An 18,364-nucleotide genomic window follows, 5' to 3' on the forward strand; every position below is an offset into this window, starting at 1 on the left:
TGGCAAAGAATGAGATGGTTAGATAGTGTCACCAGTTCAATGGACATGAATTTGAGCAAACTCCTGGAGACAGTGAAGGACAAGGAAGCCTGGCGTGCTGCAGTCCACGGGGTCACGAAGAGTCGGACACAACTTAATGACTGAACAACAGAAGGCAGGTTGGAAATTCAGATTCTTTACAAACTGATCCTGAAGTGCAAAGCCCAAAGCCTGAAGTTGACCACAAAAATCCCACTCTTAATGACCTCCAAAGGAACAGTATCAGCATAATTGAAGCCAAACTGGTGAGAATTGTTGATAATTCATACCAGGCCATCCCCTCTGATTGTCAGCCTTCTTCCTCTCAACAGATGAAAGAGGGTCCCTGCTAGAGAACTGCTAGAGATTTCCTGTCTTTAGCCTGCCCTCCAGTCCTTTTTTTTTTTTTTTTTAAGGCCAGGCATCTTTCCTCTTTATTCTTTATCACACATTACCCTTTGGGGTCGGCAGTTATTTCTTTGTGGTCTAGATAAGGAAAGTGAAGCATAGAGAGGTTGTGTCTCAACACTGGCCCATCCCCTTCCTTTTTAATGAACATAAACTTACCAGGAATAGCAGTTGACTAATCTGAAGGTACAGAGAAGGCAGTGGCACCCCACTCCAGTACTCTTGCCTGGAAAATCCCATGGGCGGAGGAGCCTGGTAGGCTACAGTCCATGGGGTCGCAAAGAGTCGGACACGACTGAGCAACTTCACTTTCACTTTTCACTTTCATGCATTGGAGAAGGAAATGGCAACCCACTCCAGTGTTCTTGCCTGGAGAATCCCAGGGACAGGGGAGCCTGGTGGGCTGTCGTCTATGGGGTCACACAGGGTCAGACACGACTGAAGCGACTTAGCAGCAGCAGCAATCTGAAGGTAAAATATTCAGCAAAATGGGTCCCGATCCCCCTTACCAACAACAGCAACAATACTTGCTTGTCCTTGGGTCTTAGTTAAGGGCACAGCTTAAGAGGTGAGGCAACCTGATTTCCCATGGGCCCCCTACTGTTGAGTTTTGTGATTTCAGCAAAGTTCTTTCCCCAGTCTGAGCTTCCCCTATAAAATGGGATTGTGATTCTAACTCCACCTCACTGGGTGGTAATGACGATTCAGCAGTAAATTGTACCTAAAGCATCTTATGCCATGCCCAGAGTATAATAAGCATTCAGTTGATGGTAACTGCTTTTATTAGTAGCATTTTAAAATTAATTTTTATTGGAGTATAGTTGACTTACAATGTTCTATTAGTTTCTGCTGTACAGCAAAGTGAATCAGTTATACATATGTCCACTCATGTTTAGATTTTTTTTCCCATGTAGATCATTACAGAGTATTGAGTAGAGTCCCCTGTGCTATACGGCAGGTTCTTATTAGTGATCATTAGTAGCATTTCTGTGGTGGTGGTGATTGTTTATTTGAAAATTGCTCTGCCAAGTCCATGGCCCAAGTCCCCAGCCCAGAGCAGTACAGGCAGAGCTGAGATGCCCAGCGGGCTCTGCCTTCTTAGACTGACACAGTTCTTCAAGCTCTGGACCCCCTGACCTGGTGCTCTGTCTTCGCTCTTTGCAGCCGCCTGCCCCGTGCTGTGCAGCGGGAATGGACAGTACTCTAAAGGGACGTGCCAGTGCTACAGCGGCTGGAAAGGCGCAGAGTGCGACGTGCCCTTGAATCAGTGCATTGATCCTTCCTGCGGGGGCCACGGCTCCTGCATTGATGGCAACTGCGTCTGCTCAGCCGGCTACAAGGGCGAGCACTGCGAGGAAGGTAAGCCCAAGGGCTGGGCTGGTGTCTGCAGGTCTGGACCTATGCTGATGAGCCTAGTCCTGGCTCCCTGTTTTGCAAAGGAAAGAAACATTTTACATTTCAAACCCCTCAGCTTCAATGGACTTCTTAAATTGTAGGACTTTAGAGAGTGAGCTTAAGGGTGGCTCTGAAAGGCATGGTCTGTTTTCCCCTACTTTATGATAATTAGCTCCTTTTCTCTTTCTCCTTTGTTTTTCTGTCTTCTCTCTCCCTCTACTTCCTTCCCTTCCTGCTCTTTCATTTCCTTTTCCTTCCTTGCCCTTCCCCTCTTCTCTTTTCTTCTGCTTTATTTAAAGCCCTCTACATTGAGAATTATGCTATGCATTAAGAACAAACAAGAATCCTTAATTCTCCTCCCTTCCCCAAAGCTTTAAAAAAAAAAAAAAAAAAACTGTTCCTGGTAATCTCAGATACATATATGTCTGTGTAAATATTTCTGCCAAAATTCATATTCATAAAAGACAGTCAGGCTTGAGAGACAGTGGGTACCCATGTCGTTTAGAGACACCATGTAGAGCAAACGATCCTGGTTACCTACAGTCACAGAGACAGAGGAGAGAGGGTGTGCAGTGAGAAAGCTGGGATTTGATGAGTCCTGAGGAACTCACTCTATGCTTTGAAGTGGCCTCTAGCACATGGGGGGGGAGAGGGGGAATCAGAGGATGTAATCAGCTAAATCCAGTTTGACGAAACATGATCAGAGATCAGGCTTAGAGATTGAAAAAGGGAGGTTTGGAGGAGAAAATGCAGGAATACAGGTAAAGAGCTCCCCTCTGGAGGTGTTCAGAAACAAGCTAAGTCATCCTCGTTACTCCAGTTGGTGCTTCTAAAAGTCATTTGGTAGCCAAGTGTTGGGACCTGTATGGCAATGGAACTCAGCCAAGCTGCCTGTCAGCCTTCCCCTCTGTGTTTGCCCTTCCAGACTATGGCCACCTATTGCATCTTCCCATATAAAGAATCAACCCCAAGTGGTAGGAAGGTAAAAAACCCTTCTTCTCAGAACCTCACCTGCTCCTCAGCCTTTGCATTGGAAGTCTTCAGCATCTTTCCACTCAGTCCATCTCCCAGCGAAATGTCCCCATGCAACCCAAATGGCTGTTTCTCTCCCATCCTCCCAGTGGAAAAAATCAGCATCCACTTGCCCAACAAACTAAGGGGAGGAATGAAGCCCATTACCTCCCCCATAGGAAACAGCTTGAGATGACCACCCAGGATGTCTCCCCGGAAAAGATCCTTGAATGTCAGGCACCCATGTACTCTCCCAGCATCTCACTGCCAAGCTGATTAAGAATGGACCTCAGATGCCACGAGGTTCTTAGATGCAAGTGGATCTGTTCTTTCATCCTGTTATTTCACAGATCTCTGGGTTTTTGTACAAACTCACAAACCATTACAGCCCTCACTACAGAGGAATGACAATGGCTTACCCTTAGAAACACATACAAAAGCTCGCCTTGTAACATCTCCCATTTCATGGTTTTTAGAACTATTTCCACAAGGCTCTGCTTCCGTGACAGTATTCTAAGATTTTCCAATACATCAGTGCTGGTGCCCTTAGTGGGACCCAGAAGTGTGACCCCCCGCCCCAGGTCATCACTTACTCAACTCTCTCTCTCTTTTTTCTTCTGTTATAAAAAGTAGGCTTCCTCCCTCTGTCTGCATCATAAAACCAAATTGGGAGTTTGGATGGAGGAAGTGCTGATTTAATAAAAAGGTCAAAGTTCTTAAAGATAAATGGACTGCAGGAGGCAAAGCTTCATTTTGTGAAAACATGGGAGAAGCCAATAATATGACAAGAAAGGTTAAAACGACCTTTTGCATACATCATTTGGCAAGAGGGTAGTGATAGAACCATGGCATTGCCCGTCTTAGAATTTTTTCTGTCCAGGAAGGCTTGTGTATATCTATATGAGTGGAATTTCAAGTAATTTCTCAACGTTCTCACTGTCCCAGTTGGTCTTATTTAAATGTTTGGAATGAATTAAACATCCAACAAAACAAGGAAGTCACGTGGATCATTATGAGAGGATGAAGTTTCCTCTATTGATTTCTGCTACCCCAAAAGAATGAACCGAAATGATTCATATGCTGTTTTCAAAACAGGAAATGGAATCAGAAAGCCTGGATCAGCACTTTTTCTTCCATTTAGCTTTTTTTTTCTTTGATATTCATCCTAGCCATAACGTTCAAACAATTTACCTGAAATGGCCATGGCAACGAAATCAATAGCTGCCATCCTCTGTTTTTGCTGCCTAAACGTTGTTGTACTATTAACAAATTTGCACAAGAAAACGGAAGGACAGATTCGTGAGGCTTCACTCAATGATATCTGGGGGAGTGGGAAGGTGATGAGAGAGGAATTGACATATTAGTTTCAGTCAGCCATGTTTTCATGTCAGTTTCATGGTTGAGTCATTTTTCAATGACATTTAACTTCATAAATGTAATTCATGGTTCTTCAGGGGTTTATAGTACATATTGTTTGTAAAACTCCTTGACCTCCTTTTTTATCCTTAGGGATAAAAATTGCATTCACAATCCTTTTTTGTCAAACCTACAGAGGGCCCAAGACTAAATGAGTTCTAATGATTTCAGCTGCCAAGGGGCTGGCGGTATAAGGCACATGGTACTTAGCTGGTAAAGGCCACTGTCCCCCTTTTAAGTATAACACTGTTTCTATTTATAAAGCTTTGTAAAATGCCAGCCTCCCTCCTGCCTGCTGAAGACTCTAAGGACGTGACCACAAGACCACCTTATGAAATTGGAACCAAATTTAAAATTCTCAGTGAAACTATGCCCCTTAAAGTCTGAATTTAGTTATTCTATCGGCTGCTGTAATTATGTAGCACAAAGGGCATATTTACTGGTCTCAATGACCAGAGAAAGGGTTATCTCCCATTTCTAGATACAGCAAATGGTTCTTTTGATGACATTCCACTCCAAGGCTAATAAATCTCAGTGGATTTTCCTCCTTCCTCCACACTGTAATTCAGGATAGAGCAGAGAAAACTAATTTAAATCTGGAAGAAAAGTGCCATTTTCTTTCTTTCTTTTTTTTTTGGTATATTACTTTTTATGTCATCCTTTTAAGAAAATGATTATATTACAGTTTTTTCAGTTTTTTGAAAGCTCCTAGCTCTTGGCACCTCACCAAACATTTTAAGTGGCTAATTATAGATGGGGAGTCATTATTGAGGCGCAAAGCACACAAGGTGTTTTCATGTACTTGTTTCTTTCTCTATGTCCGAAATGAGGACAGAACTTTGGGGTTTTCTTTTATGAAAAGAATATGGACAAGATTGATGCTTAACGAGTGAGTTCATATTTTGTAGATTCCAAGTTGCACTACATTCTTCCCCAAAGAAAGATGTTGTTGGCACCCTTCTGTCCTTCTTGTCAGTTAGTCCTTCACGCTGAAAATTTGTCTCATTAACAATAATGCTTATGACGAAGTCTGCCATTCATCCTCTCAGCAGATGTGTATTGAGCACCTACTATATTCTCTTGACTGAGCAAGGCATGAGCTGTCAAGGGCATTGCACAGCCTCTTTGTGAATGTCTTCTGTGTGTTGGAACCTTTCAGTTCATTTACAGCCAGATGTGCTCCACCCGACTGAATGGAGCAAATTAGAAAGTATCAGAAAGGGTTGATGTCGTCAGGAGTAATAGTCCCCAAGAGAATGAATTCAGCCTGAAAGTGGTTGTAACCAGAGCAAGTAACATCATAAACATCTCTAAGTGATAATAAATCACTGAAACGTACCTTTCTGAGACAGTATTCCTGATTGGAAAAAAAAAAAAAATCAGTGGCAGCTTTTGTTTCCTCGTGGCTCAAATAATTTTGAGCTGATTTACATAAATAGTATCTTCCTGAGAAGGTCCAAATGCGATCCTGAGAAACATCTCTTAACACTGAAAATTCTTACTTTTTACCTGAAGGGAGAGGTACTCTTTGGAAGCTTCATGGAATATCATGAATTCAGTTAAATCCAAGTTCCTCGAGTCTGATGTCCCCCAGAATGAAGTAGTTTGGATAATCTAAATCATGCCATATTTGGAGCTGATGTACCATCAGTTTTAAAATAACACCATTACTTTGTATATCATAAGAAAGAAAAAGAGCTACTATACTACAGCAAGCTAGAACCCCATCTGAATGTCACAGTGAGCTATTTAGAGGACAAAAACCTTATTTCAGTCTTGGCACTGGGAAAAGAGAGAAATCAAAATCTTCTCTGAGAATCTGAACTACAAGATGGCACACATTCATACAAGGGACTGAATGACACTATCAACGTGGCCTGAAAAACCTCAAGAAAAGGGTTTAAGTGATCTCAAGCTGGCTGTGCCCCCAGATGATGGCAGAAGCAAATGATTTAATCTATGCCAACAGACCTGATTTCCAAGCTGTTAAAATGAGCGAAATGTATGTCTTAGTCAAATAAGATTATAAGACACCCTCCCTTCATTGCCATGATCCACAAGGCAACATCTAAGCTTCTTGCAAGATCACTATTCACCACTCAGACCCCACAGTGTGCAGTGTTCTTTCCTCCAAATGCCACTGCATCATTTTCTAGGAATACCCAAGGGAGCTGGTCTTCCTTTGAAAAGCTGTGTTTACCTACCTGCAAGCTAAATGGAGAGGGGGCAGGAGGGCTTCCCTGAGGGCTTCCCTGGTGGCTCAGACAGTAAAGAATCTGTCTACAACACAGGGTTCTTGGGTCGGGAAGATCCCCTGGAGATGGGAATGGCTACCCACACCAGTATTCTTGCCTGGAGAATCCCATGGACAGAGGAGCATGAAGGGCTACAGTTCATGGGGTTGCAAAGAGTCAGACATGACCGAGTGACTAACACTTGCGCTTCACAAGGTAGATGGATGTCCTAGTTTGGGGTCACATTCTCATACAAAAAGTCCTGTCCTTGACAACTGGCCTTTGCATCTCATTCCTCTCCTCATTCTGAGTTGATTCCAGAGTAATAATCTTCAAGTTACTACTGGGTGTGTATCCACTCTGATTACTGAGATAGCCAAGCAAGCAGACCATGAAACTGGCCAGAACAACAATGACCAGAATCTGACCATTAATTTGTCTGAGTAACCGTCTGTGGAAAGGTCAGTGACACAGCCAGAGACTGCCCCATCCAGTCCACTCATGACTATGTGTAGGAAGATGACCCCTTTGGGGTCATTTCCATACCCAGCTTCACTTTCTCTGGGCTTCCCTGGTAGTTCAGACAGTAAAGACTCTGCCTTTACGTGAAGGAGAACCAGGTTCGTTCCCTGGGTTGGAAACATCCCCTGGAGAAGGAAATGGCAACCCACTCCAGTATTCTTGCCTGGAGAATCCCATGGACAGAGAAGCCTGGCAAGTCCATGGGGTCGCAGAGTCGGACACAACTGAACAACAACCACTTTCTCCTCTTCCATCCTGTACATTTACTAACTTCTTGAGTAGATATGTGCTCAGAGAGTGAACACTAATTTTAGACTTATCCTAAGTGAAACTTAATTAGGAAAGTGACTCATGCATGAGTCTCACTGGTTTTCTTTTTCATCTTTTGGTACCTTCTGAAGTCAAGTATTAGTGAAGTTAGACTGAGCCTCTCTACTCTTCTTTCCAATAGTGGGTGATGTTTGGGTTTGGTGATACATTTAAAGATATCACCAGCATTCATGGTCCAGTCTCAGAAGCCCCGATGTGGTTCAGTTAAGATACTATTACTTATAACCTTACAAAGCTCTCAAAGTTGGGTGACACAACTCTGTATTCAGTTCCTCTAATTCCGCTTGAGAAATCTCCCTTTTTCCTTTACATTCTCTTCAAGTTTGAGATGTAGTGTTTTAACAAATCAAAAATCTTTCATTCTGTATGGGTCTTCTTCAAAGGGCCGCATAACTCTTACTGGGGCTGCTCCATTTTCTTGCAGGTGGATAGGAACTGGTGAACCACTGGTCCATTCAGCTCTCAGCTGGTATTTCATGTCCCCGCCCCCATGAGTGATCAGTACTTTTCCCCTCTGTTTTTTTCAGTTGATTGCTTGGATCCTACGTGCTCCAGCCATGGGGTCTGTGTAAATGGAGAATGCCTTTGCAGCCCTGGCTGGGGTGGCCTCAACTGTGAGCTGGCGAGGGTCCAGTGCCCAGACCAGTGTAGTGGGCATGGCACGTACCTCCCAGATACTGGCCTCTGCAGCTGCGATCCCAACTGGATGGGTCCCGACTGCTCCGTCGGTAAGTCCAGAGGTTTCCTCCTCACTTCCCCCAATGCTCACACCCTGTGTTCCTTCCATGAGCCCACAAAGATGGGAATCAACTCTTTGCACTTAGCTCGGAAGGGAGGGACTTTAGTCAGTTGCATAGTACCTCTCTTACTCTGTTCTCAGCCCTGAAGTCTTGGATCCTTGAGAAACATGCAAACGAATCCACATAGGTTCTTGTGCCTTGTTGGTTTCGTCACCGCAAATGGATGAGGGGCCCGGGAGGGACGCTTCTATTTGCATTAGAGCTTTCTTATGTACACTCCCTAAAGGTACTAGAAAACAAAACCAAACAATTCAGTCCCAGACAAACTGAATGGAATGTCCTATAAAACAGAAAAGAGGCTCCCTTGGGGTCCTGGGTGAACATGTTATAAAGCTCTGCAATACTCTAGTGACAGGAAAATAATGAAGTTGTACCATACACTTTATTTTCCTAAAATTAAGAGTACATGTCTTCCCTCCCAAGTGACCTTAAAAAGGAACGGTTCAACAGTTCAGGCCAGTCCCCACCTCTCCAAGAACCGTTCCATTCACACTGACAGCACCTATCCAAGCAAGCCATCATCTTTCCGCCCCCTTCCTGTGGGTAGTGAGACAGCTGTCAGATTGCCATGGCAATCAGAAAGGGAACCTATGTGAAGCTTTGCTACAATGGGAAAGAAGTGAATATTTCATTCCAGAAGGGAAAAAAAAAGGAAGATTCCATTAAAATGGGCTATGTTGAGTGTCTTCTCAGCCCACTCGTCTCTGGCTTCAGTTCTGAGACTAGTGACCCAGGACAGGTGCTACAGAGGATGGGGAGGGCAGGGCAGTCCTAGATCCAAGGCCCAGCTGTGCAGCCGACTTGCTGTGTGACTTGGAGTGAGTCACTGACCCTCCTGGTGTGGCTTCCCCTCCCTGGGCCTGATGAGCCATGCCTCCCTCCGTAGTCTGTTGTAAGGATGAGTGTCTGGCTCGTGCTTGTCCTCGAGTGAGAGGTCTGGAACGCCAGAGAGTGCATATCTGTCTGTCTGTCTCCTCCCCAACCACAAAAGACTTTGAGCTCCTTTGAGAAAGAAGCTGTGTAAATGCAGCACAGTTAGAGCGGTCCTGATGGCCACCACAGTGCCATTCCAGGTGACAGCTGGGTCTGCGTCCTCCTGTGTGGATGGAGCTGTTGTGGGGCCCCAACTGGCTTTGGGGCAAGACAGGCTCTCAACAGGGAAAGACATCCCAGCTGGCCAGGGAGTCAGGCTCCATGGGTATCTTTTCAGGTGGGCACTTCCCAGGGAGCTTTGCCAAACCAGATGGGCAGTCTCTGACCTCTTCCTGGGATGATGTCCCGCCCCAGAAATGTGGTCCTCACATTTCAGTGTGCATCAGAAACACTTGGAAAACATAGTGAAACAAATTTCTGAGTCTCACTCCCTGCATTTCTAAGCTTGGAGGACCAACCAAGGCATAAGAAGTTGCATCTCTACATAGTTCCCAAGTGATGGTTGATGCAGCCAGTCCAGGGGTCTCCCTCTGAGAACACTGCTCTAGAAACTACCTAACCATGAATGAATACCCGGCCAGTGGAGAGACAGGCTGCCCAAGATGACATGGGCCTTGGGCCAGTTCCAGGGACCTGGGCCATGTTTGTGGTCTGGCCTCCCATGGAGGGTTTCACCGGAGGTGGTGTTGAGCTGTAATCATTGTTTTTCTTCCAGAAGTGTGCTCAGTAGACTGTGGCACTCACGGCGTCTGCATCGGGGGAGCCTGCCGCTGTGAAGAGGGCTGGACAGGCGCAGCTTGCGACCAGCGCGTCTGCCACCCCCGCTGCATTGAGCACGGGACCTGTAAAGATGGCAAATGTGAATGCCGAGAGGGCTGGAATGGTGAACACTGCACCATTGGTAGGCAAACGGCAGGCACCGAAACAGGCACATATTGCTTTATTTTCATAAATCGTAGATCTATAGTGATGGTCGTGCGTTGCAACCGGCTGTTCCCTCAGGGACACAATGCTTCCTGCTGCCTCTCAAATCTCCCCGGGGGCATAGGGAAAGGAAAAGCATGGTCCGGATTGGAAAAGATTTTCCCTGCTTCCCAGAATTCCAGATTGGGAGGAAAGGGACCAGATTAGATAAGAAAACCCATCCAAATTACTGAGCAGGGGGAGAGAGAAATGCACACTCATGGGAAATTGTCAGGACCTGGAGGTTTTAAGTACCCCACGCAACTGCGGTCTGCAGGTCTCCCCTTTCTGAATATCCTCCCAGCTGGTTGGATCACTGGATCCTGGCTTGGTGGCAACAATGGAACTCACTTCTTGGAGATATGGTTGGATGCAGGCTGGACTCCCAGGTTTCCTGGGTAACCAGGTACCAATTGTAATAAGTTTGAGCATCCTCTTGCTATCCCAAGACAAAAACTTTGCCTTTGGGCTCCTGCCTACCGCCACCACCATCGATAAATGTCTCCTCCTTTGACCCCATTTCATTCTCACTCAGCCATATCTCTATATAAGCTCATGACCGAGAATATGTCTCTACAGGTCATTTTCTTTGTTAAGAAGTGGTAGTTCTCGAGTTTCTTCCATTTTGGTTTCTTTTTTGTCATTATTGTGGTTTAGGGTAGGACAAAACTGGATTCATTATACCAGTTACCCCTTTAATTGAGGAGATGGGAGTGATTGCCCTCTGGCTTTCCACATCTCTTAGACAGTTGGGATTAGCATTTGTTTTTTTGCATTTGTTATTTAATTAAGTCAGATCTAGGGTTGATTTCATGCGAAGTCTGGCTGAAGCCACTGGCTGGCATGGACACTCTCAGAGAAGTTTCCATCCGAACTACTAACTTGGTCTCTTGAACTTACCTTTGATTCTAGCCATTGAGGTGGGGGCCCTCCCATCTGCCCTAACCTCAAGACCCCAGGCACCTGGAGTAAAAGGCAGGATTAGGAGCTGGTCCAGGGCTGACTCATGAGAACAGACTCAGTTTCCCATGCTGTTCATTTGGGTGGTCAGGCAGAGACAAAGTGCTCTTTGCATTTGGTTTTCCCTAATTCCATCTAATTGGACATCAGAGGGCGCAGCGTGCCTATCCAGGCCATGACCGTAGCACTGGGACCCTGCCGGGACAGTCTGTTGGCAGTGAATTGTTTTTGCAATCTCTCAGTGATGCTCCAGATCCCATGCCCCCCTCCCCTCCTGCTTTCATTTACAGTTCCCTGCAGAGTCTGGGGGAAAATTCAGAAAGCTCTCAAGGGAAGGATGTGTACAACCCAGTATCCAGACAGTTTAAAATCATTACCAATAGCTCCTGCTCTTTAGGGGTGCTCCTCTTGAAATACTTTTGCATGCTTGGTGTGATGTAAATACAGACTCTCCCCCAATACCTCCATTGCCCTCAGTCTTCCTCCCCAAAAGAGCTCTTGCCAACCAATAACCTTTAGGTAGAAAATCCCACTTTCTCTCAGTTCACACAATCCAACCTCAACCTCCCCTTTACCCCCCACCCCCCATCTGCCAAGGGTTTAGCATCCCACAGGGATGCCTGCTGGCCCTCTCCATCCTACAACCCATCTCTACTCTGGGAAGAGCTCACAGTGCTGATGGATCAGAGCGAAGCTTGGAAAATTCTAGGCTGAAGGGGGCCAAATCCAGCCTGCTGCCTGTTTTTCTGTGACTTACGAGCTAAGAATAGTTGTCACATTTTTTTAAGGGTTGAAAGAAAAATATTTCCTGACACATAACAATTATATGAAACTTCAATTTCAGTGTCCATTACACAAGGTGTTAGTTGGGGGCAGCCCCACCCATGTGATTGATGTATTGTTAGCTTCCGCACCGCTCCTCAGCCTTGAGTAATTGCGGCATGGTCCGCGAAGCCCTGTGTGGTCTGATGCAAAACATACTGGAAAAAAACTGGCCTACCCCTGAATCGGAGAGTTGTACCAGTCTGGGTAGAGAGAGGAGGAAAGAGAAGAGGGTCAGCAACTCACTTTAGGGAAAGGACACCAAATGTGACTTGAAGGACATCAGGGGCCAAGAGAAAAGGAAAGGTCCAGATGTCACAGAGAGCGAGGAGAGAGAAGAAAACTGTGGCATGGAAATGTCTCTGTGGTCTTTGAAAATGAGATGGGAAGATGGTATCTTGAGTCTCATAGAAGATGGTGAGGATGCGGCCAGCAGCAGAGCACAGGAGATGATTCTAGCTAGCCCTTTGGGTGAGATGAATTAGAGAAAGGTGTTTTTGCTACTTGAAGCATTTGGTTGAAGTTCACATCACCATGACCTCTTGAGAGATAGAGAAAGATGCAGATTTATATGCCAAGTAAAGCTCCCCCAATGAAGCTAGTGACATCCCAGGAAGGTTTCTCCTTGAGAATTATGATCTCGCGTGACTTCATGAGCTTGCACTACTTAAGTTATAAAGGTCTTTATCACCAGTGTCTGTCCTTGTGAGAAATTAGGGCTCTATGGTTTTCTTAGTAGGATCCACGCCATCTCCTCATAGATTTATTAATATGTTTTCTGGGGCTTTGCTCAAAAAAACCCAGGCATACCTTGGTTTGGTGAGATTTGCTATTCAAACTCTAGAGGTGTTCATATACACGTAATTGCGCCTTTTGCTTTGCAACCTCTGCCCCCAGAGCTATATCATGGAGTTTTAGTCTTTTATTTTGAGCAGACACTCCTGTCAATTCGCTTTAAGTAAATGCCACAATTTACAAGCCCAGAATCAGTCCTCCTCCTCAGGGATACTGACAGTCAGAAAGGAAAGCGAGGCTCTTTGGTTCCTTTCAAAAAGAGCCTCAAATGCTGTGTTTTGAAAAATAGAAAATAAATAAGAATGAAATGGCACCTAGCCTACAAAAAAGGCATCGGCAGGTTTAGGGTAAGACAAAGCCGTGGGTGCTTAGAGTTGGGGTGCTTTGGGTTGTCTGTGGTTTGTTTTCAAAAGGTCATGGTGCAACGGTTTTCTTAGGGTCATTGCAAATAGTAGCTAAGCAATTCACATCAGTCCTTATGTATCACATGTATTTTACTGAAGGAAGCAAGAAGATAGATGCTGGGCTTGGGGAGGGGCGGGGACGAGAATAAAAGCACAGCCTCTACAGCTCAGTCAAGTAGAATCACCAGAATCTATTCATAGCTGGTCAAATGCATTTCTAGAATTTTTCAACCCAATTGTATTTGGATATTTAATACATGTCGCTGAAAATTTAAATACAAGGTATCACATTTCAGCGTTATGTGAAATAAGCTGGTAGAGCTAGCTTAACCAATCCTAGGCTGGATTCTACCAAGCAGTGAATTTACTTTGTCTCTAACAGGTTAAAAACAGAGGGTGGCTAAAATCTACAGAATTGCATTGATGAGAAATAGGTACTGAATCCAGATCAACTGCAATTCCTGTATGTCTTTAGAATATATTAGCAGTATTTGAATAGACGGCAGTTTACGCATATGAATAAGTCGGAAAGCACATTGTGTGGTGAGAATAGTCTCATTCTTTAAGCATAATCCTAAAATGGGTTGTTTTTCCAATCACCTGCCACCCCTCCCCTGCCTGCCTCTTATTAATACTGAAGATTTAACCTCAGAAGTCCATTCAAAATCTATAACACCAGGGCATAAAGGAACCATAGAATAGGTCAGAAGTCTCTGTGAGCTAGAGTAGAGTCAGATAAACATCTCTTATAAAGAAATAGAGTAAATGTTAACATGTTTTGCAAACAGAATAGTGGGGCAAAATACAGGGAGAGACCAGTGTTCTTATTACCGGAGATTGCAAGAGGAAAGCAAAATGCTAATTGAAGATAGTCACTATTATCTCTTGAATGTCAGCTGTCCAGACACCCACTCTAAATAATACAAGCTAACACGTGCACAGAATAAACCCGTTGACACTAGGCTCCAACCCTGCGTGAACTCCTTGATATCTGGGTAGCAAGCAATGTCTATAATGGTTATTCTAGCCTGTTTATTTTGTCTATGTGGTCCTGACCTCCAACTGCATTTTGGAATCATGAGGACTGGATTCCCAGAACCTTGTGGGGCTGAATAACCTGCCCCTGGAACACGAGTCACATCAGTTTTCTTTTCCCTCGATCGCACTGGGGCCCTTCTATTTTTCCTCTTTAATTGGTTGGGGAAAGAACTAGGTTCTTGCGATGTTAATAAGGAAAATGAATCTTTACCCAAGGTAGAACCAGCCGTGCGAAAATCTGATATGCTGATTAAGTGATTGTCACCCGGAATAGACAGGGTCACAGTCCAGGAGGCAGAGAACTTCGGCGCTACAGGGAACGGTCAGGAAGGAGACCACTGTCGAAATGAACCAGCTTCAGACCAGTACAGCTGCTTCTGCATCTCATTCCAGCTTCACTCTAGTTGTAGAAACTTTTTTTTTTTCTTGTAGCTATTATCCTTCAACATTTGAGCTTTCATGACTCTACAATGAGATATCAAGTTGAGATAAAATTTGCCACTGTGGTGCCGTCCTTCCTACAGGATCTGTGGAAGCAGCTAATTCTCTGATTCGCTCATTAACCTATTCCTCCTGGAGCCCTTCTTGGAACCTATCCGAGGATCTCCCGTCTTTTTTGAAGTGAAAACCTAAAAGTGATGATTATTTACCATTTAAGACTATGAATAGCAAAGAGGAGAGGATGTTCCTCTGCTATTTTTTGCCCCCCTACACGTTGGCCAGAATGTGAGCCTTTTCACTGAAGATCAGGAATCACCACATGCCCAGAAGTTATCTTTGAGTCTGTTCAGGCAGTCTGCCCAGGTTTCCTACCCAAACTCAGAACAAGGGCCTGGTGGTAGTGGTTATGGGAACCCATTTTCAGCTCACTGCAAAAAGTGGAATAAAATAGAAAAAAAAGAAAAAGAAAACTGCCTTATAAGTAGTAAGATGTGTTGCTGAAAGTGTTTACTTTCTTGGCCTAGATGTTGAAGAGGAGCTTTTGGGGGAAGGTAGTCACAAAGCTCCCACTAGTTTTATAGCTCAACCGTCCTTAGTTTAAATGTAAATTTTCTTTTGTATTACTTCCTATGTGATTTAGTAATATATGCCCCAGAAGAAAAGGAGGTCCCATCAAAAAAGAAAAGAGGCAAAGAAGTCTTGGAATTTTAGATCTGTGAGGAGACAGTAAGTTGGAGCATTCCTTGTACCATCCCCTTCAGATGTCAGAGGGTCCCTTGATGTGCTGTTGTGTGGCCCACAGGGACAAGGCCAGGCCCAACAAGGAGATAGCATGATACAAGGAGTTACTGCCTTCATAAGAGCAAAGAACTAAAAACAGTTCTGAACTGTCAGAACGGAGTAAGCGTTAGCATGACAGATGCCAGATTCTAAAGAAAGGAAAACATCAAAGAGTCAGAGCTATAGAAAACCTGAGCTGCGCTCCCTGAGTGTGTGTAATGAGCACTTGGTCGCTTCAGCTTTTACAGAGAATCAGCATTTCTTCCAAGTCTGTGCTTCTTGGGTTCACAGCATGCACTTAAGACTTCATATTAAAGGGAAAGGGAACACAGAGAGGGCCCCAGAGCGATGAATTCCGTAAGATGTTCATGATGGACATTTAATCACCACTTGCTCTCTGATTCATCATGGTGTCATGAAGAATAAATTGACAGAGGAGATCTGTGTTCTAGGCTTGGCTGTGCCACGAACGTTCTGGGTGCCCTTGAGAAGTCACCCAACCTTCTGGCCTCAGTTTCTTCCTGAGACCAGTGAGTGGGTCGACTACATCACTGTCCAGAAACACGAGCTGCTTTCTGTTGGTGTGTGAGTATATTTTATTGACTGGTTATGCATGGCTGTTAAAAAAGAAGTATTAGGAAAACCATAACTAGCTCATCAAACTCATGATTATAGGGGCATTATTGCTTAGGGATGTGGCAGAAGCAGGTAGTGATATTAGGCCTGAGCAAATTTGTAAAAAAATATTAAGTAAATAACAGTGCAGATATTGCAAATATCACAAATTCAATATGTGATTGACTGGATTTAGAACACACTTGGATGAGGTGATCTCTAAGGACCTGTCCATCTCCAGAAATTTATTACTTTTGATGCAAATGTATGTGCATGAAATGGAATGGTCCATTTCAGCACAATCAAATCTTCCTCTTCTCTAAGGTCAGGGAGGGTCTCCAGGTAGATTCCCATAATACATACTTTACATTAAAGGGATAGATACAGCAGAGTGTTTCAGTGGTGACACATGGGTGAATTGTTGAAGTCAGTGCTGCTTTTTATTAGTCTGTCTGATTATCTGCTCATCTCAGTCCCAATTTATATCTGGTTTACCTAGAGAATCCTTCAGGGCATTCAAAAACTTCCTTACATGGTTTATATTTATGTTTCTTAAAAAATTTTTTTTTACTGAAGTATAGTTGATTTACAGTGTTATGTTAATTTCTGCTGTGCAGCAAAGTGATTCAGTTATATACACACACATATATATGTATATATTCCTTTTTAAAATATTCTTTTCCATTCTGGTTTATCATAGGGTATTGACTATAGTTCTCTGTGCTATGCAGTAGGACCTTGTGGTTTCTCCATTCTATATAAATGAATACCTTAAGTCACCTAACCTCAGCCTCCCACTCCATTCCCTTCCCCCAACCTCTGACCCCTTTGCAACCCCCAGTCTGATTTCTTGTTTCTGTTTCATAGATAGGTTCGTTTGTGTGATATTTTAGATTCCCGCGTATACGTGATAGCATACATTATTTGTCTTTCTCTTTCTTAGTTACTAAATATGTTCATCTCTAGTTGTGTCCATTTTGCTGCAGATGGCATTATCTCATTCTTTTCATGGATGAGTAGTATTCTGTTGTGTTTTGTACCACATCTTCTTTATCCATCCATCTGTCCATGGACATTTCGGTTGCTTCCATATCTTGGAACAGCTGTGCTGCTGTGAACATAGGGATGCACGGATCTTTTTGTTTTTTTGTGTGTGTGTGTGTGTGTGTAATAAAGTTTTATTAAAGTATAAAGGAGATAGAGAAAGCTTCTGACATAGGCATCAGAAGGGGGTAGAAAGAGTACCCCGCACGGATCTTTTTGAATTACAGTTTTGTCTGAATATATGCTCAGGAGTAGAATTACTGGATGATACCGTAATTCCGTTTTTAGTTTTCAAGGAATCTCCATACTGTTTTCCATACTAGCTGCACCGTCTTATATTCCCGCCAACAGTGTAGGAGAGTTCCCTTTCCTCCCCACCTCTCCAACATTTGTTACTTGGTTTCTTGTAGACTTTTTCATGATGGCCATTCTGAATGGTGTGAAGTGGTACATCACAGCAGTTTTGCTTTGCATTTCTCTAATATTTAGTGATGTTGAGCATCTTTTCATGTGCCTGTTGGTCATCTGTATTTCTTTCTTTGGATACATTTGTGTCTCTTAATAAAAACAAGGTAGTGTTAGTAGAGGTCCATCTGACTATAGTCACTTCACTTGGTTTGGGGGCAATGCAAGCGTGATGATAAAGTGCTTAAGACAGAGTCTTTTGGTTCAAGTCAACCTGAGATCAAATCCTAGCAAATTTCCCAACCTCTGTATGCCCCAGTTTCTTTGTTTATAAAAGGAGAATAATGAATATGACCTTCCTCACTGGGTTATTTGTAAAGTAGTTGGCACAGCCCCTGTCATAATGTACAAGCCAAGTAAATATGAGCTAACATCATCATCATTCGCCATCATCACCATCCTTATCTAGTACCAGTGAGCACAAGGGAGGATTAACAGAATCCCCTTTAAGACATTTCTGCCACCTTCAATCTCCCTCTCACACATCTGCCTCCAGTCCCTCAAGCAGTTAGCAGCATGTTGGACATAGCAGCTACCCACTATCTATTTCCCAAACAAAGATCTGTTCTGTAACTTGCTGACATCTGGTTTTAACAGACAAGCTGCCTCTCTTACCTGGAGTTGAACCTGCTTATTTTACCAAACAGTCCAGTTATTCAAACATGAAATCAAATATCTGAATATCCTGTGTTAATATAGCCTGATTGTGAAATTGGAGTTTGCTGTTTTCAACCAGTTTCTCCAACCTAGATATCTTGGACATATCCTGGGATAGCCAAGAGATCTGTGAGAATTTATTTTTAATGCTGGGTTTCCTTTATTCCCATAAGTATAGTTCAAAAGGGAAAAAAAAAAAACCAACTTTTCCCCGAAATATTAGTTTGGAGTTCTGTTATTATTTGAAGAGGATAAAACTTCAATTCTTTCAGCTAGCATTTCTCCTACTAGGGACCACAGACATATTCTTGAG

General features: G+C 43.8%; 1 protein-coding gene across 5 annotated transcripts in view; it reads left to right on the top strand.

Moving 5' to 3' along the window:
* TENM2 (teneurin transmembrane protein 2) overlaps window positions 1-18,364 on the top strand; it is a 1,167,677-nt gene that overhangs the window by 994,202 nt on the left and 155,111 nt on the right. For 4 of the 5 annotated variants that reach the window (XM_086412765.1, XM_086412768.1, XM_086412767.1 and 1 more), the window contains 3 exons: window positions 1,591-1,785; window positions 7,862-8,062; window positions 9,783-9,968. In XM_086412765.1, coding sequence (XP_086268891.1) covers window positions 1,591-1,785; window positions 7,862-8,062; window positions 9,783-9,968 — 582 coding nt within the window. Of the gene's footprint in view, window positions 1-1,590; window positions 1,786-7,861; window positions 8,063-9,782; window positions 9,996-18,364 lie in introns of all 5 variants that reach the window. The other variant, XM_086412766.1, reaches the window with a different exon arrangement.

Source organism: Bos grunniens, chromosome 7, assembly GCF_055505025.1.
Source record: "Bos grunniens cultivar Pamir isolate PY7600 chromosome 7, Bosgru_T2T1.0, whole genome shotgun sequence".
Taxonomy (NCBI): domain Eukaryota; kingdom Metazoa; phylum Chordata; class Mammalia; order Artiodactyla; family Bovidae; genus Bos; species Bos grunniens.